General features: G+C 37.8%; 1 protein-coding gene across 1 annotated transcript in view; it reads left to right on the forward strand.

The window, feature by feature from the left end:
* Positions 1-27,509, forward strand: part of SYNDIG1 (synapse differentiation inducing 1) — a 181,517-nt gene that overhangs the window by 134,157 nt on the left and 19,851 nt on the right. The window contains exon 3 of the mRNA XM_069954757.1: positions 917-1,054. Within this exon, the coding sequence (XP_069810858.1) occupies positions 917-1,054 (138 nt within the window). The remainder of the gene's footprint in view (positions 1-916; positions 1,055-27,509) is intronic.

Here is a 27,509-nt window from a genome sequence, read left to right on the forward strand (position 1 = left end):
TCAGCTCTGGTTAAATGAAATCTGTGTGCTGCGATTGGCTGCTGTGAGCAGTTTACATTATTTTAGCTTTAGACAGTTTGAAAAATCTAGGACAATTTTTTATCTAATTTGTTATATTAAAAAAAAGTCGAATAATGAATGCGTTATTTACTGACTTACAATCCATATGGGTAGATCATGTGGTCTTTAAGGGGCTTAAAGACAAAGTTGTCCTCATTATTCCTTTGATGTAGTATAACCCGTTGGAAATATTTACTCCCTTGATAACCGGTAAGACTAACCTGAACATAAATAGTAGAAATTATGAAATACCGTAACACTGCGCCAATTTGCTTTACTGCGCCATTTATTTTCATGACCAGTCAAACACATACAGTGATAACCAGGGGGCTCTGCCTCTCTTGCTTCCAACACCATAGCGTGGGACCTTCTTCTTTCCTCCTAATTGCAATGCAAATATTCTTCTCTGTTATCTTTATTAGTCCAACTGTCTAGTGTAAATCCAGTTCCTGCTAGACATTCTACCCAGGAATTCAGCCAACTCTATCTCCCTTCCCACTCTTCCAAATGTATGTGCTAAATTTCTGTTTCTGTATCCTGTAAACATATAACCTAATAATGGAAAAGGCCTATATTAAAATATCCATAGAATTAGTTCGGGGAGAATGATGACATTTTTGGACTAGCTGGTATGGCCAACTATGGTGTAGTGGCAGATTGCTTGCTGTGTTAATTCCTGTCTGTTTTCAACAGAATTCCTATAAGGCCCCTGCATTATTTCCGGCACATTCTACAAGAGCCTTATATACTGAATGGATGAATTCACTAATTACAGCTGTCATGTAAAAAATGCATTGTTTTCAATGTCTGCATATCCCTTTAATACGTTTGCTATTTGTTGTTTTTGTTCTTGCAGAGTGACTATTCGAGTGACACAGAAAGTGAAGACAACTTCTTAATGATGCCACCAAGAGACCATCTTGGCCTCAGTGTATTTTCCATGCTGTGCTGCTTCTGGCCTTTGGGGATTGCTGCCTTTTATTTGTCACATGAGGTAAGTTTGAGGCTGATGACAATCGTTAACACACACCTGTCAAGTGCTCGGAATAATAAATCTCTGTATTGTGCTCTATGTCTCCAAGAAATCCTTCTTCTCCTTTCTCGGATTAGTTTTAGTGTTCTTTTTTTTTTACAGCAGGGCAGCTTTCTCAAGGATAAATTATTCATGCATAAAACATTATGCCTATGATTGTAAGCCAATATGTTGGCAGCCTGAGAAGGCTCGTCTTGTGTTTTTTTTTTTTTACTCGAGCAATTTGTATTAGGCTTGTTAATCATTTACCTTATTATCTGCATTTTCCTCACTTTTTAGTTCCTTAGACATATCACCTAAATTGTTCTTTGAATAGCAATGGAATAATTGCATTAAACATAATATAAATTACCAGCACGTTTCCGGTTAGTTTGATCCTTTCCCTGGATGTACTTGTAAGATGGATAGCAATTATCTCTTGACAAGGACATACTTCTCTTTATCAAGGTGCCATTAGATGACCTGAAACAATAGCCAATATATTGACAAGGTCGCTTCTGTTCTTTTTGCAAAACTTTGCATTCTATTTGCAGAATTTATAGCTTTGCAGGTGTTTGTCATTGTTGCTGTCAGTTTTTATTGATATTCAAGATTCAAGATAAGAAATACTGGTAGAGTACAGCAAAGTGAATTCTATATCATCTGAACAGGATTCCGGCTTAGTGGTTGTGTTGTATATATGAAAATAGTATAGCAGTCTCCTGTTTGCCAGCTAACTTTGTGTGCACCACTGAGAAGTATGTTCCAGATTATTGGGCGTTTAGAAATCTTTTATATATTGCGCCCCTGTTGGTAAAAATAATAAACATGTTATGCTTACCTCTCCGCTCTCCCCCGGTGTTTCAATGCTGTGTCGCCATTGTTCGCCCCGTCTGCATTCCTGCTACTTTTGAGACATACTTGTCTCAGGAGTGATAGTCGCTCAACCAATCACTGGCTGAGATAGGACAACACCATGGACAGTGATTGGCTAAGTGGGCTATTACTCCTGAGACCAGTTGGAGTGCAGAGAGGTAACCACATAACCAAATAACGTGTTTATTATGTTTCCCAACAGTGGATATATATATATATATATATATATATATATATATATATATATATATATAAATAATTAAATGCTGGATAACCCCTTTAAGCTCTGTGGTTCCTTATTCCTTCAAATAATACAAAAAAGGAGACGCTTAAAAATGAATTTTATTGTATCAAAGGTTAAAATACCAACAAACAAACAAATAATGTATCTACAAAATATCTCCACAAATATACTCACTATATAGTCACTAGGAGGTCACGCTGCCAGACTTTCCCTACTAATATGGGAGAAGTCCGTTCAAGTCCAGTATGCCGTCACAGGTCCAATACCAATGGGTAGTCGGGACTCACTAGCGCCTCCAAGCTGCTACAAGTATACCAATAATCAAGACAATAGTATACCAGTTATTACAAACAATACTCCTAAATATCGCTGAACCGTACTAATCCAGTTCAGGTCGGTCAAGGAGAACAGACAGACCACCTAGGCCATAGCCCAACGCGTGTATAGTAAATATTGCTACACAAAAACATATAATGAATGGCAATTTTCACTCCATTATGCAACATATGTTTAGTATAAAACGCCACAACAATAGCATCAGAACATATATGGCAAATTTTTGCCAGCAAATGATGTCAGTGTGGTGAGATATAGCAAGTGTTGCTGTCCTGTACTCACTGTACCATTCTCCAGGATCTCACATCGGATCACTGTCCCTCTCGATAGCGCCAGTGTAGAGACATGTGTCCTAAATAATGATCAGTATGGGTACAGGCTAATTTCAGGTAGGACAACTAGCAAGCGCTTCTATCAGGAGTTGTTGTCCCGTGCTCCAGCTTCGGCGGAGTGACACTGAAACGCGTTGGGCTATGGCATAGGTGGTCTGTCTGTTCTCCTTGACCGACCTGAACTGGATTAGTATGTTTTAGCGATATTTAGGAATATTGTTTGTAATAACTGGTATACTATTGTCTTGATTATTGGTATACTTGTAGCAGCTTGGAGGCGCTAGTGAGTCCCGACTACCCTTGTATTGGTATTGGACCTGTGACGGCATACTGGACTTGAACGGACTTCCCCCATATTAGTAGGGAAAGTCTGGTAGCGTGACCTCCTAGTGACTACGTATATTTTTGGAGATATTTTGTAGATACATTATTTGTTTGTTTGTTGGTATTTTAATCTTTGATACAATAAAATTCATTTTTAAGCGTATTCTTTCTTGTATGTTTTGATTTTTGACGCAAGGATTAGTTTGCCCGGGTTGGTGCACCCTTAATTACACCATTGATTATGTTCCTTATTCCTTGGATTCTGTGTCTACAGTATTCCACACCTCACCATCGACAAAGCAGCCTGATGCTTTCACCTACCCTCCACTATTCTGGACAGAAATAAATCAAGCTTTCCTCCACTATTCTTTATGGTTTTTGCTGTTTGCTTTGATCGAAACACTCCAAATGTAGAATGACCTGGTTTCTTTTGCATTTATCCATTTTTAAATGTAAAATAATCTACTTTCGTCTTTGAATTCTGTTTGCTGTTTCATGTATGGCTTATTTTTTGTAACACTAGCAGCATGTGACCATATTTAACACAGTTATTTAGCCAACACTGTCACAAACATTTTATTTGGTGCTGCTCTCCCTGCCCACACTCTGGTGGCAGATTTCTTTCTATGCATAGTGATAGGGCAAGTTCTGTCTATTATTACCAGTTGGGTGTGGGTAGCGTCACCTAATGAATATCCTTGACTCTTCCCTGGCAGCATTGGGTTTCCGCTGTGTAAATCAAAATGTACGTCTTTGTATCCTACTTCACACACTGACATTTTTAAAATGACTTCTACTTAAAAATCTTATGTCTTCTAGTAATTATCAGAATGCTCACAGTGATCTCTTTGCTACCGATCTGGACAGTTCCTTTCACAGATAGAGGTAGCAGCAGAGAGCACTGGAAATAAAACATCCCTTCTTGTAGGATGTTAAGTAGCTGATAAGTTCTGAAATAATTTACATTTTTAAATAAAAGTGATTTACTAAATTTACTAATCGGTATAACTTTCTGGTACAAGTTGATTCAAGGAAAAAAAATTATTTATATATATATATAGTGGTACCTTGGTTTAAGAGTAACTTGGATTAAGAGCGTTTTGGTTTAGGAGCTCACAGTTTTTCAAAATTGTGACTTGGTTTAAGAGCATTGCTTTGGTGTAAGAGCTCCCTGTGCTGGGTGGGAGGGTGAGTGGGGGAGGGGTATGGTCTGCATAGTGGAGTCTACAGCCCTGTACTCTGACCCCCTCACCTTCCAAATCATAGCAGATCCACTTCAGGCTGGGGCTTACATCAGGGGACAGGACTGTGGAGGTTTTCTCTTCATAGCTGTAACCCCTCTCTCCCTGGACAGAGAGTGCTGCATGTATGTGCCCACATCTGTCCTGCTCATTACTTCCTGCCCCCTGCAGTCTCTGTCAGCCCTTGTGTTTCCCATCCTCTCCATTACTGTACAGTAACTTATAATATCACATATTCTGCTGTTTCTGAATGTTTGTTTCATCTGTTCTACATGTTATTTAGAATAATAAATCATTATTTTTGGGGTGTGGAACCAATTGTCTGCATATCAGTGATTTCTTATGGGAAAATTTGCTTTGATTTAAGAGTGGATTTGGATTACAAGCACGGTCCCGGAATGAATTATGCTCGTAATCCAAGGCACCACTGTATGTATATATATATATATATATATATATATATATATATATATATATATATATATATATATAATTCTACTTATTTATTTTTTCAAATCAACTTCTACCGGAAAGTTTTATTAAGATTTTAAAGGAAATAACAATAAAAGAAAAGGTAAAGGAGTCAAAATGGTAGGAAGATAAATTCTCCTATTAATTAATCAAATACATCAGTACATAGAAAATACTAGAAGCACAAAACATATGTATATTAAAAATGAAAATAATAAACCTATACTATATTATCATAAATACAGCGGAGAACTAGATCATAACAAGTTATGAAGGGGAAAACAAAAACAAATTCTATTCATAGACAATAAAAAGTCAAACCAAAAGGTTCGCCGTTGACAATTTAGTTCATACCTTAAACAGCAAAAAGACCAGGTAAGGTGAGGGAGAGGGAGGGAAAGGGAGGAAGTCAAATAGGGAAATCCAGTGCCTAGAGGAAAGAAAAAAATAAAAGGGGGGGGGGGGGGGGTTATTTTACCAAACACCAACATACATTGAAATAGAGTGCCATCAATGTGTCCAAAAAGAGATGGGAGAAGGAAATTAAGTGATCGAATTCTGATAGGTATCTGTATCTCTAAAGTCTAACCACGGCCTCCAGCAAGAGATATGACGTTCCGTATAGTTCCATTCTACGTAGGTGATCAACCTCTGTAATCAATTGCATTAAAGATGGAGGCGCAACCTTTTTACGCTTGGGACGCATGACTGTGCAAGCAACCAGGAGTAGGAAACAAAGAAGAGAGTGGGAGAGACTTTTTAAAGAACTAGGAATAATAGAAAGCAATAAGTATGTTGGAGTGTTAGCGATGGAGAGATGAGTGATTCTATTTATCAGAAAAACTATCTTGTTCCAGAAAGGTTGGAGCAAGGGACAGGAATACCAAACCTATCATTGAAACACCTGTATTGCTACATCTCCAGCAATCGTTAGGCATTGATGGATATATTCGAGAGAGAACATAAGGAACCCTATACCAGCGAGACAGGATTTTAAAATTGATTTTCTGGGCTCTGCTTAAAATGGAGGTTTTATGGCATAGGTGAAACGCTTGAGGCCATTACTCTGTTGAAAGAGAAATATGAAGTTCCTTTTCTCAACTAGTGACAAAGGGAAGAGGAGAGTCAGAAGAGGCAAGGCATAATGACTCAAATGGTAAAGGAACACATCCCAAGCATAAACTGGAATATAAACGTGAGAAAAAGTTTTTAAGTTATAGATATTGAAAATTCATATAGGTTTGCTTGTTTAACCCCCAGATGAAAAAGTACGTACCTGTATGCCTTGGAAACCTGTCCCCAGACGACCCTGGGCATTCGCGCTGCAGCTTGTCTTTAACCCCTTTAACGGTTTACGTGTAAATGACAGGAGAAGCTCCTGTCACTTTCCAATCAGGACAACCGCAATGTGACTGCGGGGGTCCTGATAGCTGTGTCAGACCGCTGGAGGTCTCTTACCTCCCTCCTTGCAATCCACTGGGCGATCTGCTCATTACACTGATCAATACTATGCCTATGTCATAGCAGTGATCTGTGTATGCAATCTAATGATTGCATGTAAAAGTCCCCCAAGGGGACTTAAAGTGTGAAAAAAAAGTAAAAATGTTTTTTACAATACCCCAAAGACCCCTAAATACCCCAATAAAAGTTAAAATCACGCCACTAAGCCATAATATAAATAAAACATATAAAAATAATTATAGAAATAAACATATTATATACCGTAGCGTGCGTAATTATGCGATCTATTAAAATATAACAATCGCCATCCCTTACGGTGAATGGCGTAAACGAAAAGAGGGAAAAAAGTGCCAGGATTACAAATTTTTTGTTAATATATATATATATATTTAATAACATGTGATCAAAACGTCCGATCTACACAAATATGGTATCAATAAAAACTAGAGATCATGGTGCAAAAAAACACTCCATACAGCCCCATAGGTGAAAAACTAAAACCGTTATAAGAGTCACAATAGGGCAGTTTTATTAATAATTAATCGCAAAACAAAACAAAAGAGTTTAATAAAAAACAAATATTAGAAAATTTGTGTAAACTTACATATGGTTGTGTTTGGACTGACCTATAGAATAATGGCCTCACATGACCCTGTAGATAGAAAAATGAAAGTGCTAGAACTCTTAGAAGGGGAGGAGGAAAAAATGAAAGCGCAAAAATGAAAATTGGGGCTTTCATATGGGTCATTTTAGGCTTGGTCCTCAAAGGGTTAATGGATATGCGATTCCCACCATCCATAAGGTTATAGAAAGTGAGATTCATAGTACTGTATGTGGAATTCCCAGCAAAAATGATGTAGCTCTAGTTGGGGGGAAGTTTGGATTAGCAAACAATGGAGTCAGGGGGCGACCAGGAGCAAATAAACGGAAGCTACAGTATGCAAAAAAACCTTTCTCAAGGATAAGATTGACTTACCAATGAGAGAGAAGTAGATGATAGGTCACTCAAGACATGGGAAGCCAAAGAATCGCAGAGGGGTCTACCTTCAATATGGAGGCCACCATCCGAACCCATAGTTTTGAATCTCTGTGGTGGAAAGAGTTCTGAGATCTGAGTTCTGGGATAGTAAAGCTTAAAATCAGAAAGAAACAAACTAAATATTTTTTGTCCCCTTAATTAATCTACCTGTGTAGCAATGAACCAGGAAAAAGTATGCCAGCTCTAAGCTGGAGTAGATTTCCACTAAGATTTATGTCAGGCCTTTTTTTTCCAAAAGTGACAAGCATAGCGCAAAATCTGAGCATTATGTAACAATTAGAACTTTTTTTAAGCTGAAAACCTGCTGCAAACAGTTAATAAATTTCCCCCAATGTGTCTTGCAATATTAAATTATGATGCCCTCAGCTAAGGCGGCATAATTAACCTAAAAGGTTCCTTTTAAGGAACCTGCCAGCTCACAACCTGTAGGGAATCTGTTTCTGAAATTGTGGCCTGTGATGTCCTTATCATCCAGGACATATGTTTATTGGGACTTTTTACTTTTGTATCCCGGTTGTCCTCTTCTCTCATTTATAGCAGCAGATATCAGAAAACTTTAGTATTGGCTACCAAAAAGAGAGGGGTTTGTAGTTATATACGAATGAAAAAAATCTCATTTTTTTCAATGCTATTGTCAAGATACAGTACAGTTATTTTAAGTAATGACTAAAAAAGTTGTCTATGAAAAAGTTGTCTATGAAAGTGAAAAGTACAATATGTACCTTGCGTAGTTGTTACATGCCTTCCCTAGGTGGTAGTAAAGTACAAAAGAATCTCTTTATAAATGAATGTAGGCCACCTTGGAAAGGTGAATCTGCCACATACTGCAAAGAATCATGATACAGTAAAAAATAAACAAAAAACTCTATGATTTTTTTTTAAATAACTTTCCTTGTTATAGTATTTCATATTATGTAATGTAAATAGTGTAAGGTTGACATTTAAACAAGCAAATAACCTTAAAAAATTGTACTCTCCATTCAGTAGTTTCATTGTAATCCAGAATTGACCATCCCCAAGTAGAATAGCTATTTGGGGCCTCGGGATTAAATACAATGATAATTTAGCAGCTTACTATTGTAAAGACTATTTTCTCAGTCTCCCAGTTTAAGAAATACTTCTGGTTTGTACATATGCCCATTGTCATGGTGTCATAACCGAGCACTCTATCCAAGCACTGGTTCATATATTCTGTGTTTAGGGGAGAAGTAAGTTTTAATTGGAGAACCCCTTTAAGAGACTGGCTAAAAAAAGACCATGGGAGACATTTACTAAGGAGTCTTATGTTTGCGACTATTCTAATGTGGGTTGGTGTTTATTTTGTTCCAATATATTGTGTGTGATTTATGGAAAAGTCGCATCAAAGTAAATGCGCCTAAGTAAAAAGCCGCAAACAAATTTACCTGGTACTGACCAGATGTTGGCCTGCACCAGTTTTTGCAAATGATAAATTGGGCGCAAATCCCGGATTATGCTATTTTTTGGGTGAATACTCAAGACGGGCAGATTAAAAAAAAAAAGTCACATCTTAAAAAACAATTATTCACCTAAAAAAAGTGCATAGATAAATGTCCCCTCTAGTATGTGTTTTATTTAACCAAAGAACTGGATTTACAAATTACACTGCTCATCACTGCTCTATAATGTACAATATGCTGCTGCTTTATGGTGTGCTATATAATATGGGGGGGGGGCAGGGTGCCTTTCTGTGTGCGCAGAATATGATACCAGTGGCTGAAGAAGATTGATGCAGCCCTAGGGAGTAAAGGGAAACATGGATACAGCCTTGGGGCTCCATCCAACTTCTTCAGCCACTAGTAATTGAACGTCAAACGTTCAGACTTAAGTTGCATATGCTTGAGTTATGCTAATCTCTACTGACAATGAAATATGAAATCAGCAGTAGGGAAATCGGGGGGGGGGGATGTGCTTATTGCTCTGTATATGTAACTGTATATCACACTTACAGCGTGGTTAAGTTGTGTATTTTGCTACATTATTGTCTTCGGTACTTTGTCTCATAAATATAATGAATAAAGCTATTATGGCTTGTGTCAATACTAATGTATAAGTGAATGCTTTCATAACCCCATGAAATCACATCATCAGCAGGCTGTGCATTATTATAATTATTAACAATGTTTTTTATCTAAAAAGTGTAGGCAGTAGTGGCCTACCTGGACAACAGTGGGCCCTGCGCAAGAATAGTATACAGAACACTTAATTTCAAATAGCTCATTGTAGAGCATCACCGGTATTGTGAGATTGAACTAGTTCAACTGTGTCCACCCTTACTTTTGCTTTAGTTAAGTTATAAGGGTACTCCAAGCAAAGTTTAAAAAAAAAAAAAAAAAAGGCAGGGGGTGGTGAGAATGTACCAGTACCACCGCAGCGCACTCACAGTCGCCCATTACACAGGTAGCACATTCTATAGGTCTACACCTGGTAAACAGCCTAAACATTGACAAAGCTTTAAGAGGACTTGCTTCATAGAGAACTACATACTCTGCAAGCAAAAGTGAAAAAAAGAACCTTTCTCTGATATTTATTCTATCAAATATTTGCTGGTAAAAAGATTTCTTTTGCTTGTGTAGCTTATTTTTGGGCTTCTTCTTTGATGTTGTCATAAGACTAGAAGGTACATTTACAAAGTAGCTTTTCAATGCAGAAAAAAGATAAAAATCAGACAGTACATATCTGTAGGCAAGATGCTTCAAGATATCTCAGTCCCAGCTCTAAAGAAAAGCAGCTCAGCCCTAGACATCATCTGCTGCACACTTTAGTACAAGACTAGCTCTCTTGATGTACAGGACAGAGATTTCCAAAAACCCTCATCTTAACACAAGTCTGCAATAGACATTAGTTTAGATGACAGAGTGTGTTATTTTCACATACTGTACATATGTGTGTGCAATGTATCTGAGATGACTAGAGATAAACGAACATGCTCGTCTGAGCTTGGTACTCGTTCGAGTATAAGGGTACTTGATGGTGCTTGTTACTCGGACGAGCATCTCGCGATACGCAAGACAATGGCATCTTCCTCTTCCTGCATGTTTGGCCAATCATCATGCAGGAGAGGCTTTGGGAACTCTACATGACGATAGCAGCGATTGGCTGGCCAGATCAGATGACCTGTGCATATAAGAATCAGGTCCCGCGATGCTCGCGTCAGACGCAGTCTGGATGAGCATAGGGACAGAGCTGCTGTCTGTCAGAGAGAGTGTTAGGCAGGGAATTAGTGTGCGGTTAGGCAGGAATTCAACTGAAAGAACCCAACAGTCCTTCTAAGGGCTTAAAATTTTTAAAACATTTTTTTTTTTTTTTTGCTACTCTTGGCTGCTGGTTTGGACTTGTAGTGCAGCTGTCAGTAGTCAATTTGTCCTATTGCTGACATTCTCTTGGCTAGCTGGGATCTTTAGTTTAGCTATACCTATCCTCACTGTGCAGTGTCCTGTGCAACAGGTGCCTTAAACAAAAAAAAACAGCACCAGTTACACAAATACTCTTGCCCATTTTGGGTCAGCAAAATTGAAATGATGGCCACCACCCGACTGTTGCCCAGAATTTGGTGTAATGGTGCGATTAGGCAGCCTCAGAGGCATTCATGCATGCTGCCTCTGTTGTTTTCTGTCCATTTTCGTGTTGTTTCCATCATTTTCTGAGGTTCCCAGGTTTTACGCAACCTTCCCTGTGCAGAGCTTTGGTCCCCTGTAAAAATCTCTAGAGATTACCAAAACTGCAATAAAAATGTGTCAGACTACTAAATAGAAACTAACAGCAGGTTAGAAGAATCTAAATTGCTCTTAGGTTTCCATAGGGCAGAAGATACAGAAGAAGAAGGTAGCTTTCTCACCTTCATCCTCAGTGCCATTTTCCTTCAATCGTCCATTTTATTCATATATTAATTAGGCATTTGATGCTTTGGGTTGGTACTATACAGACCTTGGTGCACTGATTTAACCTCCCCTGTTGGGGAATATTTATGTGGTGCTTTGTAGTGATGAGTGGCCGGAGTGACATCACTAAATATTCACGAAGAGGGGAGGTTGGATCGGTCCACCAAGGGCTGCAGTCCCAGTACAACTAATTGCCTAATTAGTATTATAGTAAAATGAAGGAAAATGACTAAATGTGCCCTGTGTGAATCTAACAGCAGGTAAGAATCTTCTATAAAGTAGGTTATTCAGTGTGCCTTTCGCATTCTGAACAGAGAATTTATGCAATGTGACTTTTGCATTTTTTTAAAAAAAAATTCTCAGTTTCTATTGACTTCCCTTAAAGGGGTTATCCAGCGTTACAAAAACATGGCCACTTTCCCCCTACTGTTGTCTCCAGTTTGGGTGGTGTTTTGAAACTCAGTTTCATTAAATTAAATGGAGCCTCATTGCAAACTGCACCTGAAGTGGAGACAACACTAGGGGGGAAAGTGGCCATGTTTTTGTAGCGCTGGATAACCCCTTTAGTAAATTTGTCAAGTGTTGTCAGTAGTACAACTGCTGCTACTACTACTACTTCTAGGGGCCTTGACTACATTTTCAGAAACACAACATGGCTAGTGTGTCTGGTGGCCCATTTTTTAGAATGTGGATACAGTTAAATATTACGGTGAGTATAGAAGCTTCATGGAGTGGACAGGTGAGTATAGTATTTTTTTTAAGGACATAAAGAGGGCAAATACACTATGTAGTAACAATGGAACCAATGTTGCTGTTTTGGGTCATAATGGAGGCCCTATTACTTGTTTCGGGGGTACAAAGGAGGCACCACTGCTGTTTTTAGAACACAAGAGAGGCACTGGTACTATATGAGGACACAAGGAAACACTACTGTCATTTTGAAGACATAAAGAGTGCACTATTACTGGTTTTGAGCCACAAGAAATGAAATAATACTCTTTGGGACACCAAGAGGTGCATTGTTACCATCTAGGAAACTATGGATGGGGAAATGATAAGGAGAAGGAAGTTAATATGAAGCTAAGATGTTTTTTGACAGATTCTTTAGAGTAAAGTTCTGACTGGAAGGAGTCTTCATGGCAGTCTGGGCAATGAAGAAAAGGGAAAGAGACTGACCCCAAGAAGACATCCCTTGTCATTGGATGAAACTGCATTATATGATCTGTAGGTAGTGTAGAGCTGGTATTTGCCTTTATATTGTTACTCTATTGGGTTAATATTGATCTCTTTACAGTAGTTGGTATTAATTTACAACATGGTAATAGTGTATGGCCACAATGTAGTGATAACAATAAAGGTGCAATGGTTTTATCTGTGTGTTTTTTTCAATAACAGTGAGATGGTAATATGTATGGTGATGATTTTGCTGTTTGTATAGCTGTATTATATGGGGACTGTGTGAATGTAATATTTAGGTAAATGTTTGGTACTGGGCCCAGCTTTTACAAGTGTTGTATATTAAGTGTCACTGTCATTATAACTTTCAAAATCTAAATCAACAGTAGATGTTATATAAAGCAAGTTTGCAATATACATTTATTATTTTTTGTTATTATCATGCTGTAAAACAAAGCTGTACTTACCAGAAATCCAGGCCCAGTCTCCTGAAGGCAGATTTTCTGACTGGTTGTAAAAAACAGACTAAACATGGGAATTCTGGACATTACAGAGAGTCACAGCTCAATTTGTCCATCAATCACATGACTGCCTTCTCTCTGTGAGTGCTCAGATGGCCTGGGATACACAGGACTTCCTGTTTTCTGACTGTTTACTGTTTTTTGAAAAAACAGGAAGTGCTGTGTTTTCAAAAATAAAAACGAAAACAAAAAAAATAATGAATGTATATTGCAAACTTGCTTTATATCACATCTACAGTTGATTTAGATTTTGAAAGTTATAAAGACAGTGACACTTTAAGTGTCACAACAGGGGCAAGTGGCTTTGTTACCAAGCAGGCCAAAAAAGGAATCTGCTATTTGGATAATTACCAACAAAAAGATGCATGAGTGTCTATGAATCATTAGTGAACCCATAGCTACTGTATGATCTTAAAAAAAAATCCTGGAGATCATGAAGGCTTAGTAAAAGCTTATGATTGAATCAAATAAATGAATTATTTTCTCACTGTAACCATTTCAGATGAGTCAATTATGATAAAGGGCATATCAATGTTTGACAGAGCGGAGCTGCCTTTTATCTTGACATTTTTCTGGCTAAGAATGCAAAGCATTAAGAGGGAAAAAAAATCATTAATGCTCCAAAAACCTCAATACAAGCAAAACACATGAGTGTGCAAGGATAAGGGGTTGCACATGTCATTTATGTGTGGACAGGAATGCACGTGTAGCATTGAATTAGAGACATTTAAATGCACTCCAACTACTTTCTCCTTGTTAAAAAAATCTAATTTGCTTTGGTTGGATTTGAATATGACAATAGAGACTTACATAGGAGGCTGCAGCTGCAATGTGAAAGGCTACAGTGAAGGCTATTTACACCTCTGTAACCATTTTTTGGTTGCTCAAGTAGGTTTTAAAGAAAAACTAAAAATTATACAGCTGTAATGCAAAATTTGTATGCCTTCATGGTTAAAGATTAAATGAGCCAATGAGTAGGATGTTCTGTCAGCCAGTAAGTGGTGCACACTGATGCGCACTTCTCAGATTGCTGCAGGTTTCAGGAGTAGAACCTGGTGCTATCTGCAAAGGGACATGTCTGATAACATGTCAAAGGTTACTGCAAATCACAGGAACCCATTGAAGGGGTTATCCAGCAATTTTTTTTTAAATCAACTGGTATCACAAAGTTATGTAGATTGTAATTTACTTCTATTTAAAAATCTTAAGTCTTCCCATACTTATCAGTTGCTGTATGTCCTGCAGAAGTGGTGTATTTTTTCAGTCTGACACAGTACGCTCTGCTGCCACCTCTGTCCAGAGCAGGAGAGGTTTTCTATGGGGATTTTCTGCGGTTCTGGACAGTTCCTGTCTCGGCCAGAGGTGGCGGCAGAGAGCACTGAGTCAGACTGAAAAGTAAACAACATTTCCTGCAGGACATACAGCAGCTGATAACGATGGGAATACTTGAGATTTTTATATAGAAGTAAATTACAGATCTATATAATTTTCTGAAACCAGTTAATATGAAAGAAAATAAAAATTGCTGGAGTACCCCTTTTATGTCTTCCAGCCATCTAATCACCATTGTGTGGCCCGGGGGTGATCAACCATGCTGCTGGATTTTATACGTCAGTACCAGCAATTAATGTGCATTGTAATTGTACTGTTATTAAAGGGATTATGCGGCAAATTAAAAAACATTTGGAATCACCCTCCCTCCTTGAGACTAACATTTCATTCCATACTTGTCATTACCTTTTCTGTCTCCTTCCCATAAATGGAACTGGATAACCCTTTTCAGCAATATTCTAAGGCTATGTTCACACTAGGTAAGTTTCCGGCTGTAGCGCATTCCGTGAATAAGCGGCCGGAGACTTACGTAGTTTGCGTACAATGGAAAGTATACGATGTACGGTTGCACAGTTCACACTACGTACAAACTTACGCCCGGATCGTATGCGGCGCCGTAAAAAATTAACCAGACCATTGTTTGGTAACTTACCGTAACTTACGCCCGTAGCGTTACATGGGGTCCCGTACGTAGTGGTGATTTCTTCATTTTTGAAGCTTTTTGTGCTGATCCAAAAGGTTCTGTGGGGTGTCCGGGGCTAGGCGAAGCTTTCCAAGTAAAAGACCGCTGTCAGATCGCTACGTAGGGCGCTCGGGAAGCGTAAGTAGACTACGGGCTTAGTAGTAAGTAGACTACTATGCGGCCGGACATATACGCAGTGTGAACATAGCCTAAAATACCAAAAGAAGATTAAAATATCGTAGATATGTTGTCCTTCGACACCTTTCCTCTGTTCTGTTCTGGAGATGGGGATATTGAAAATTTGGGATAGGGAGGAAAGTTTTCTATTATTGTACAAAAAAGGAAAAATTGGCCGCACCTCTATGCCTCTGTTCGCACTGCAGGTTTCACGCTGCATGTGGCTTAAGTACAGACAAAAAAACTGAAAGTGCAACAGCAACCTACAGGTGAAAGTGTTTACCGTACATAGTTTACCATATATACTTCCCATGGTATACACACAATAAAAACCTGCTCTATAGATTTTAATAAATAAGGATCTTAGCAGACTGTTTGATCAAACAGAGTGTACCATGCCACCACGTTATGGTGTCCTCAGAGACATGGTCCCTACTCTAGCATTCTCACACTAGCAATGACCACTTTGTAATGGAATTTTGAGTTATCACGTCAAAGAAGGAAACTGGTTTTTTTTTTTTTTGTTTTTTTTTTTATCTGGAATGAAACTAAGTTACACATTTTTCATATATCTTTCCCTTTTTTCGCTAATAAAAAAAAGTTGTCCTACTTCATTTAGTCCACCCTTATATTTCTTTTCTTATTATCTTAGGATAGATATATGTGTACCCCAGGCAGGTTTACATTTAGATACTGTAGATTTTCCAATCACACCTGCTGGAAGTTTGTATCTACCACTCTTTCAGTAAAATAATATTTTATTATGCTGTTTCTCTCTGATCTTTTCCCCCAACTAACTTAAGATTATTTCCCCTTGATCCTGTGTTTAGTTTTTTTTTTTTATTAAAAACTTCCCTCTCAACTGTTATTTAAGGCTAAGTTCCCACAACAGTAAAATGAAACACTATTATTTATACACTGTCATCCTTTGGCTATGTTCACACAATGATTTTTTTCTCTGTGTTTGAAATGACGGACGTCATTTCGTGGTTTGGCCACCCGTCAGTGAAAGGAAGGCTGTTGGTGCATTATTCGAGTTTGGGTTACTAATTGGCCTTTGGGGGTTACTTTAATTGAAAAGTCCATTAAAGGAGACCTGTCACCCCCCGCGCCGGGGTGACAGGCTCCCGACCCCAGCTAGATCCCCTTATAGAGAATGAATGGAGCCATGCGCGCGCAGCAGAGATGAGTCTGGCTCCATTCATTCTCTATGGATGCTGGACTCATCTCCACAGCGCGCGCCGGCTTCTGACCGGGATATCTCCGTCCCGGGACCGGCTCTGGCAGCGGGACTCGGCGACATGAGGTAAGTATAAGGGGATCTATCTGGGGGTGGGGAGCCTGTCACCCCGGCGCGGGGGGTGACAGGTCCTCTTTAAGTTTAATAGCAAAAACAGTGAAAGAACGATAAAAAAAGGAAAAACTGTGTGTGTACAACAAAAAAAATAACGTCCGCTGTGTGCAAAAGACGTCAAAGAATAATTGACATGGTCATTATTTTGACGTCCGCGCAGATAACTTCTTTCATTTTATACACTATGCGGGACATTTATTAAGGGGCTAAAATGCCTTTTTAACGCCCGTTCTTTAGAACATACATGCCTATTATTTTTTAGGTGCTGTCCACCGAACAGTGCCTGGAAATAATAGCGGTTCACACAATGTAAATCCTGCACATGTGTTGGATCGTTAAGGCCCTTGTGCAGTGTTCAGACTAGTGATGAATAGGAGAAATCCTACGCAGGGGAATTTCTAATAGTGAAGAGGGCGGGGAGGAGGGACAAAGAGGTGGTGCAGGCCTAGGGCACAGACACTCTAGGCCACGCCAATTTGACACAGGGGGGTGTCCAAGTTTGAAAGTTGTTTTTTAGGACAATAACTGCATCACGCACCGAAAGAACCCCAGGACAGAAGTTACAAGCAATATGGGGGGTGCAGATTGTGGGTACAGAGTCACTTCAAGTTTTTAACAATTTCCTTTTTTTATAAATATTGCACAACATAAAAAAAACCCTACACTGATGATAAACTCCCTTCTTTATGTTTATTTAATTTCAGCATAGGTGATTGTATTATAGGAACATAATTTCATAAATGTATTTTATTACTTTCCAACATAATTGATGGAGCAATCTTATAATTAACAATAATGGAGTGTCCTATTGTCTTATGTTCAGAGAAGTCAAGCAAATGCACAACAACAGGTCTGGTGATAATTTTTTTTCTTGACCTAGCTATTGACCTTTTTTTTATTGTGTCTTTAGAACCTATTTGTAGCTTACAGCAGCAGGACCTCCAGATCTTAGCGCTCACATTTGGCCAAACATAAATAAGCTCAAATGAGTTTTACAGATTGCCATTTCAGTAAAAGCCTTGAGGAAGAGAACCTACAGCGTGTAAATATATCACTCACAGCAATAAAGTGCACCATCCCAGTGGCAAGCCAAGGAAGTCTAGAGGAGATGATCAAGTCATACTGCCTCAAGTGAACAGAAGAAGCAGTTGTAACTGGGGAGAACGATGCATAATAATTCTGTCATCTTTTGTGTTTGGAAAGTTTTTATGAGTGCGATAAATCTGTCTGGAACAAATCATTCACTGACATGAGCTGCGTTATCATATACAATTGTAATAAAGAGAAAGCACTAAAAGTCAACTTTTTCAATAACTGCCTACATCAGCATAAAATGTGAATAGTTTGTGAAACGTTTGCAAAATATTGGTTCTGAATTATTGGCTGTAGGGAAATCATGGATTTAAAACTTTTTTAGCCATAAAAAAGTTAAAAAGAAGGATTTCTCAATATTATACAGAACACGTAAAGAAAGTAAAAAGTAAAGAACGTAAAGGTAAATTCATAACAGCCATGCATAGGGGCCAAAATGGGCGTATTTACAATTGTTAATCTGTTCCAATGTATCCTAAGAAGAAATGTACATAATATAGCTGAATAATAGTAATAGTAATAGTAGTAGTAGTAGTAGTTGTCATAGTAGTGTTCACCTATTTCCTCCTTTCAGATGACAAACATCTCTATCTGTGAGAGGGTTGTCCAGATTAAAAAAAAAAAAAAAAACTGTGGTATTAAGTAAAAGTGTTCAATGCTGTCAATCAATCCTGGTCTTGACGCAATATATCCAGATAATAAGTCTCTGGAGCTGGAAGCTCAATTCAGCAGAATGGCAAACAGAAGAGACAGGAGAGAACCAGAGTTTGTACAAGAATATTACGCTTTATTCTTTACTCCATAAAGACAAGGGACACTGTGCAGATAGGTTATAGAACGCCACCAGATGTGTTTTGGGTCATGTAAGGCCCTTGCTTCAATAGAGGAATATAAAAAAGTTGTAGTTCCTTGAAAGCAGCAACATAAGTTTTTTTTCTTCGCATAAAATGTTCTATTATTGTTTAAAATAATACAAACTTGCTAATAGTTGACAGTAGCCCCCTATGTCCTCTCACCGGCGCTGCTCTTTTGGCTATTGTAAGCCCCACCATTTTCATGAAATTTAATCATATATCATGCAAATTAGCTCCTTTGGAGCACAAGGGCGTTCCTCGGCCCACCATAGCGCCATTCGGTTCAGATGCGCATGTCTGCTGATGCATATTCTATCTACTGATACATCTACTGGTGCATTAGAAGCCGTAAGCATCAGAGGAGGCGGATGAGACGAACCATGCTCTGTGGGGAGAGGAACGGGCCAATGCTCCAAAGGAGCTAATTTGCATATTTTATAAGATAGAATTTCACAAAAACGACAGGACTTAAAATGGTCAAAACAGGAAAGAGGAGGTAAGGGGCTATCGGGAACTATCTGTAGGTTCATATGAAAAGATGAAAAATTTATGCTGCATGTTGAACACCGCAAAGTTTAAATAAACTATATATATATAAATATATTACAAGATTTTCGGGAGTATAATTCGACTAGGTGTATAAGACGACCCTCAACTTTTCCAGTTAAAATATAGAGTTTTGGATATGCTCACCATATAAGACTACCCCCTTTCCAAGGCACGCCAAATAAAAAAGAATAAAAAAACATTAGACAGCAGTGAGGTCTGAGAGGCAGAGAAGGAGGTACAGTAATACCAGTAGGATACAAGGGCGGGCCAGAGGGGTGAAAGAGGTGTGTTTTTATGGCCACTGCGACACTCTACTAAATCTCTTTTTTCCATAACCTGAATGCCTGCACAGTCGCCGCATATAGCATGGATGCAGACGTTATTTAGCTCCTCCCAAGGCAAGCAGCGACCACAGTTTCTGCAGTCCAGTTCTTCAGCAGACCACTCCTGACTTTTGAGAAGATTTTCCTGGGTTAAAAAGTAGTCTAATATTCAGGAAAATACAGTAAATATATATTTAAAGTTAGAAACTAAATTATATGTAAGCCAAAATGGTACAAAATACACTAAATGCAAAATACAAGCAACATAAATATTTCTAAATAAGTGCTGAATAATCACATGATATGACAGAAATAACATTTACTCAAAGGGCAGGCAGATTATAGACAACACTGTAATTAATAAATTATATAAAGACACATAGCTAGCTGCCCTTACAGATAATGTCACTGATATGTTCACACAACGTCAAAAATGGAGAAAAAACATTCGATTTCTATATTTAAAAAAACGTCCGTTTTTGCAGCAATTTAACTGACTTCAATGCAATTGCATTGAAGTCGATGGGAAGACAACGTTCACACGTCAAAAATGTTAAAAAGGCGGCCGATTTTCATATTTAAATAACGTCCGTTTTTGCTGAGATTTAACTGACTGCTATGCAATGCACTGAAGTCAATGGGAAGACGGACGTCCAATGCACACAGCGTATTGAATAACGGACGTTTTTGCCGCGGGCGTCAAAATGATGAATATGATCATTATTTTCGGACGTTTTTTGCAAACAGTGGACGTTTTTTCTTTGTAGTTCACACACAGTTTTCCTTTTGTCACCGTTCTGTCTCCGTTTTTACTATTAAATTCAATAGACTTTTTAATTAAGCCGCACCCAAAGTACAATTAGTAATCCCAGACTAGTATAATGTACAAACACCCATCAGTGCACTAAGGGGAGGTCAGGTTGCTAAATAACTTCCGTTATTTTAGACTCAAAATTACAGACGTCATTTTAAACGGAGCTAAAAAAAACATTGTGTGAACATAGCCATAGGATCAATCTAAGGGCGATGTCTCCTTTGTAAATGTTTTTTCGATAAATGTGAAAATACCTAAAATTATCTATTGTTGAACAAGAGAACAATGGCCACATTATATCAATTCTCTTTCCCTTCCATTGACTCTAATTTCCAAGACTCTTACTTTGTGAATCCTTTGGCGATTTAAAGGATGGGAAATGAAGTCAAACTTCAGTCAGAAACTGGTAGTAAATTTGATGTCTTGTTTTCCACTTCAATTGCTTTTGTTTCTGCATCAAGGGGGCATTTTTTACTTCTTAACTTCTAGTTTATATCTGATGCAAGTAGCAAATGTCCACTTTTTTTGCATCATGAGCAAGAAGCAAGAAACCAGGAAGAGAATATGCAACAATGAAGAAGGATTATGAAGAACATCATTAATAGGTATATAATTATATACTTATATGTTTAACTCTGGAATTTGCAATATGCACTGTACTCGGATATAGATAATATACAAGGCTGAGTCAATATACTGTGTTATATGATTTATATTTCTGCTGACCATTACTGAAATTTGTTGCCAGTTTGTCAACTGTCTTACCCCTGACAGCTTTACTATAATCCGTTAATGCAATGAACTTTCTCGAAGAGATGTTGTTTTATTATGTTACTGTATATTGTCTGTCCAGACAAATCTAAATCAGGAAATTTAAATTCAGTAGCCTGCAAAACTGTGAAAGCAACTCCCATGGAGCAAAATGGGCTGTAAAATGTGACGCCTTACAAATGCATTAGAATTAAAAAAGGATCAAAGTATTTTTACCTTTTTTTTTAGATTCTAATACCTCGATCTAAATGTTATAGGACTTTAGAGTCATTCCTATATTAAAGGCTGCCAGGTCCCAGATCAATCTAGTTTATTTTACTAATTATTAGCGACATTGCTTTATTATTGGGAGGGGAAAATATGCCTTTGGCTGTCACTGCATCCCCTGCAGCCCTCCTACTGGCCGGTAATTGGCAGCGTTCCGTCTGGCCAGTATTCACAGAATCCTGACAATCAGGGTGGGTGGGCTGGAGCAGCAGCTCATGAATATTGAAAAATACTAGTCAGCTGTGATTAGCTGCGATTTTGCCAGATGCCAATAGCCATGCCTCCTGGTCAAGAGCAACCATGCATCTTGTAAAGAAGCCTACCAGGGGACGGAGCCAGAGGGTGTATAAAGAGGGAGGACCGGCTTGTATCAGCAGCTGGGTCTTCACAGTTAATGACAGCAGCAACTGCATTGCCACCCGCTATTAACCCCTTTAATTACCAGCGTTTAAGTGTTTGCTGGAGTACTGATTGTTTTCCCTGACTGCCGAAGGTCTCATATTTACCTATGTGCAGTTATCTCAGTGATCTTCTCAGAGAAAAAAAAGCAACAGGACTTCAGATTTTTGTCACATTATCTATCAGAAAAAAATTTATAACAATTTTTTAAAAATATATATTTAATATTTTAAATATTAACAAATATCATACTAATGAAATCTAGAAAATAAAACAAAATGATGCACCAAGCAGCCCTGTTGGTGGATAATTGTATTGGCTGCAAGTACATTATCTTTTTACAGTTAAATTGCCACCGGACGTACTTTGTATTGGGTAAACAGCTATGAACATAGGCATGTTCATTATTTTACGTCCATTCTTAAGAATGGATGTTAAAATAACAAAACGGGAACACAGCGTCAGCATTGCATTGAATTTAATGCAATGCTGCCGAAAAGTGCAGGTACTGATTGCTACTCTCTGAAGTATTCCTTTTTATTTGTTCCTTTATTTCTTTTTCATAATAAAAAATGGACATTTGATAGTAAACAATTAAGAACAGACAATTAAAATATCCACAAAAGCATGTAAGATGTTACATAGAAAAGTGGCTTATGGTGCAGTCACAGAACATTCATCAGATGTTCCTGTAAATGGTTTAAGTAAATGTATTTTAAATATGTTTTTTTCTGTTGGCCTAAAAATGTACCCTATTGTTTTGCAATGGATGATTGTGTAAAAATCTGTTAACTGTATTTTAACCAATTATCTAACTATACTTTAGCAAGCAATAGTTATTAATCCCTTCAAGACAGCCCTTTGATGCACAAAAGTCCAGGTTAGATTAATGCATTGTTCCTCCCCTCCTTCTAAGAGCCATAGCGTTTTTATTTTTCCACCTACAGGGCTGGTTGGGTGTCATTTTTTGCGCCATGATCTCTAGTTTTTATTAATATCATATTGGCGTAACAGAAAAACTTGGATCGCTTTTTATAATTTTTTTTTCTGATATATAATTTATTAAAATTAGAAATTCTGGTGTTTTTTTTTTTTTTTTTTTCGTTTACACTGTTTACCGTGCGGGAACAATAATGTTATATTTTAATAGATCGGCCAATTCTGCACGCTACGATATGTAATATGTTTATTTATTTTTTAATATTTTTATTTTTATAATGAACAAGGGGGTATTTTAAACTTTTATTGGGAGGGGGTTTAAAGGGTTTTTTAAATACTTTTAAAAAACCTTTTTTTATAAAACTTTTTTTTTTTACACTTTTTATTACTGTAATAGATTGCATATTCTGATCTATGCTATGCCTGAGAGAAGACTCTATACATGGATCACCGATCTGACAGGACAGTGATAAGAAACTTAGCCCGCCTGTCGGCACATGCGATCAGGACCGATCACTCAGTGACAGATGCTATAGATCACGGCATTTAAGGGGTTAATGAGACGCAGTTGAGGGATCGCAGCTACCTCTCATTACCTCCAGCCCTGGACACACTGATGTGGGCAGGACTGCTCTCACTGCAGCGGTCCCGCACACATCAGTAACACTGTCAGTGCAGGAACGTATATATACATTCCTACTGCACGGGGTATATGCAGTAGGAACGTATATACATGTTACTGAGGGGAAGGGGGTTAATAAAGCTATATCACCCAATATGTATTCCTTGTGCATGTATACTGTATCTATCTTTTATCTCTCATTTAGTGCCATAGTATTTTTTTATTAGTACAGTTAACATATTGGTTGCATAGCTAGGCATATGTTTACATGTCAAAAGATGACCGAACAAAAAAAGTTCTAAGGCATATTTTTAGCAATCCCCAATTTAAAAAAAGGTCAAAAAAATATTGAAAATGGCACTTACGCAGGGATCTGACGCAAATTTAGGCCATTTACGTCAGATGCTATTGCTAAGAAGCGCTGTTACCTCTAAGCCTTTTGTAGCTAGTCAGTGGGAGGTTTGGGAACTGGACTCTGTTACTTGTAACTTGGGCAATCCAAATCAATGGATAGTAAATAGAGATGAGCGAACCTCGAGCATGCTAAAGCCCTAAGGCTATCTGGAAATCATGGATATAGTAATTGGCTGTATCCATGTTTTCCAGACAACCTTAGAGCTTTATCCAATTTCAGCAGCCACCACTAATCAAATGCCGAATGGCCGGGTTCGGATGGACTCGAGCATGCTCGAGGTTCGCTCATCTCTAATAATAAATATTGCTTTATATTGTCAAATGTTTTGCCTCAATTAGCTAGGGTCTTTATGTCCACATCCCTGGCATCTAGAACAGAAAGGGAATAATGTCTACATCAGAAGTAAAGGGGTAATGTCAGTATCAATGGTAGCCAAAGGTGGAGAATGAGTAACATCTGGAAAAAGCCAAAGATTCCAGATTTCATAAATCAGCCTTTTTTTTTTTTTTTTTTCAGAATTTTGATGTTATTTCTAAGAATTTCTCATTTCACATAGTCAAAGTTTTTTAAGTTTAGGAAGTTTTTGCAAATAAAAGTAATGCATTACCATATGTATGTGTACTATATAATAATATACTGTATTTTCTGGCTTATAAGACAACTGGGCGTATAAGAGGACCCCTAACTTTTTCAGTTAAAATTTAGAGTTATAGGCTATGTTCACACAACGTCCAAAAAAGGAAAAAGGCATCCGCTTTTTGTGTTTAAAAAGACGTCCGTTATTGCATCATTTTAATTGGCTTGACTAAAGTTCATTGAAGTCTATGGAATAACGGACGTCTTTTTCACACATTGTATTGAATGGCGGACGTCTTTTATGGGGGACGCATTCAATACAATGTGTGAAAAAGACGCCCATTATGCTATAAACCTCAATGCAGTTTAGTCAAGTCAATTAAAATGATTCAATAACTGACGTTTTTTTAAACACAAAAAGCAGACGCCTTTTTCCTTTTTTGGACGTTTTGTGAACATAACCATACTGGGATATACTCCCTGTATAAGACTACCCCTCTTCAAAAGCACACCAAATAAAAAAATACTTTAAAAAGCAGCGAGATCTGAGAGGCAGAGAAGGAGGTACAGTAATACAAAGGTGGGCCAGATGGGTGAAAGAGGTGTGTTTTTCTGGACACAACACCACTCTACCATATCTCTTTTTTCCATACCTCGGACGCCTGCAGCTTGCTCTGCTCTTCATACGGTGGGGTTTCGGTCTATTTTGAGATCTCCCCACTGTATGCGACGACCGCAGATTCTCCAGTTCGGTTCCGAGGTTTTTCTGCACTCGCCCTATAAGACAACACCCAGCATATAAGTCGACCCCTGACTTTTGAGAAGATTTTTCTGGTCTTTTTTTTAACTTCTACTACCTTTTAGTAGTCTTATATGCAGGAAAATGCAGTAATACGCTAATAATGTGTGATAAATTGTATGTATGAAAAAATGCATCGTGTTAAATTGATAATGCATTCTAACTACAATTCTCAGCAACTATTCCACTCAGTCCTTGAAAAGAACTATATAGTAGTTATTCAGAATTACTTATTCATTGATTTTTGTATTTTGCTATTTATTTTCACTGTTGCAAAAATGACAAAAGACTGTACAGCAAACTTGAAATCTATCAGTGTTTTTTTTCTCCTTTCTTACATAATATAAAATAGTATACATTACACAGTGCTGTGCACCCCCAAACAGAGATTTAAAAAAAAATGTAAAACTCGTCCCACAAACCTAATGGTTTACATCCATTAAAAACAATTGAATGGATGCTGTAAGCAAGAGAAGCACAAATTTTAAAAATTAATGGATTTTAATGACCAATATTTATTTTCTTTTTCTTCTTAATAGGCGTGGAATATTTTTTGGGTTTCCTTAGAATATTGGAGCACTTGAAAGTTATAACATCATATTACAAATACTGAAAGAAAATACATTATGCTTAGTTATCAATAAGCATTATTTATTATATTTTTATTTTGCTAAGTGGTATGAATAGTAGTGATGAGCAAAGTAAATCAAGATTCGCTGCAAGTCGCTTCATTTTGCAAAGCAAATTCCTGACAATTTGTTAAGGAAATTAGAGCAAGAAAAAAAAGAAAAAAAGAAAAAAGAGTAGGTGGAGATTAACAGAGTGTTATAGGGACAGAGAGGAGAGGAATGGCGGAAATTGGATGATTTACTGGCTGACTGACATTTTTTTTTTAATTGTGATTTTCCGATTTTTTACACTTTTACAGCAACATGGTTTAACAAATTGTCCCTTCTGTAATAGTCCCAGTATTGTAGCTACTATAGTTTTGCAAACTATTTGCGAATCTTAACGAGTTTGACTCAAAATTCAAAAACCTTGCGAAACGAATTTCCGGCTGCTTCGCTCATCTGTAATGAATAGTGTGAATAAAATTCATTGATTGTTTTAAAATTAAACATTAACATACAAAAATTAAAGGCTTAAAACCAACTCCGACTCAAACAAACATCCTACACATGCTATACTTGTTCAACTATTTGCTACCAAATTTGAAACCCATATTAAAATAAAACTCCATCCTGAGGATAGACGATCAATGTTTTCAGCCCAGAAAACCCCTTTAAGATAATAGATTTCCTTGCTCAGAACCCAACACTATTAACAAAAGCAGAAAGTAGCTACATAGAGTATCTCTCTCCTTGGAGGGCCAAGAATGCCCATACATTGTATAAATAATCTATTGACTTAAATGGGCATTATGTACTGCAATGCTTTATGTCTCCTGTGAGGGTGCTGTAGTAAAATTAACCACTTTGATCACCATGTTTTAGGAGACCATTATAATGTAATGGAATTATAAAAAACATACAACCCCTTAAGGGATTTCCGTACAGTTTTGAAGGCCTTTTAGCAGCGTTCTTTTGTCAATGTAACTGTTGGGATGACTGCAGTTTTCCATTTAAGTAAACTAGGATGTAAAGCAAACCTAACAATAGAAATGATATTGTACTCTGTTAATCATAGTGGAATGTGAATGTAACAATTGCCGTGTGATTGTTCTATTATTAATATGTAACTCCCACGTGCATTTTTCTTTTTCTTTTCTGTCTTCCAGAAAGAAGATGGATCGGCAGAAAAAATGCTTTTACTGAAACAAGAAAAAGAAAATAACTTATTGATTGTGTAGAGCTAGCTCTGTTCATGATCAATGGGACTGCATGGTGGGATTTTGTTCATTATCCTAATGTGCGCATGATTTTTTTCTTAGCTTTGAATTGGGCTGTGATGTAAAAGTAGTCAGATGCAACTGGAAATGAAATCCCAGTCTCCGAATAGCGTTCTTTCATTGAAGTGTGCATCAGCATTGTCATCCGATAGAGCAGACGATGGCAAAATCCTCACATGTAAACAAGTACATTGCTTCATTGTATATAATTCAATATTTGGGGAAAGTAATACGCCATTACCTTTACTAAGACATTGCAAGGTCAAAGTATTTTTTAAATGATGTACCATAATAGATGATGTGTACTACAAAGTTCACATAGTAGGTGTGGGCCATTTTATTAGTTAAACCAATCTATTAGTGCCAAAGGCATACGTGGACTCAAAGACCCACAGAGCGTGGGTAAGAGCAGGGGGGGCTGGGGCGGGGAGCTGTGGGGGGGGGGCTGCCCAGGTTATCTAGATTATCCAGGCAGCCCATAGAAGATAGCAGCAGTCTGCTGCCGCCGCTCCTGTTACGCGGAGCGACGGCAGCATATCGCTGCTATCCTCATCGTTGCCATTTCAGCATGTTAAAAGACAACAGTCAGCCAACATCATGCATGTTGGCTGATTGCTGTCTTCTATTACACTAAGTGATTATCGGCTATAATGGTCTATATCGG

Source organism: Dendropsophus ebraccatus, chromosome 15 (assembly GCF_027789765.1).
Source record: "Dendropsophus ebraccatus isolate aDenEbr1 chromosome 15, aDenEbr1.pat, whole genome shotgun sequence".
Classification (NCBI taxonomy): domain Eukaryota; kingdom Metazoa; phylum Chordata; class Amphibia; order Anura; family Hylidae; genus Dendropsophus; species Dendropsophus ebraccatus.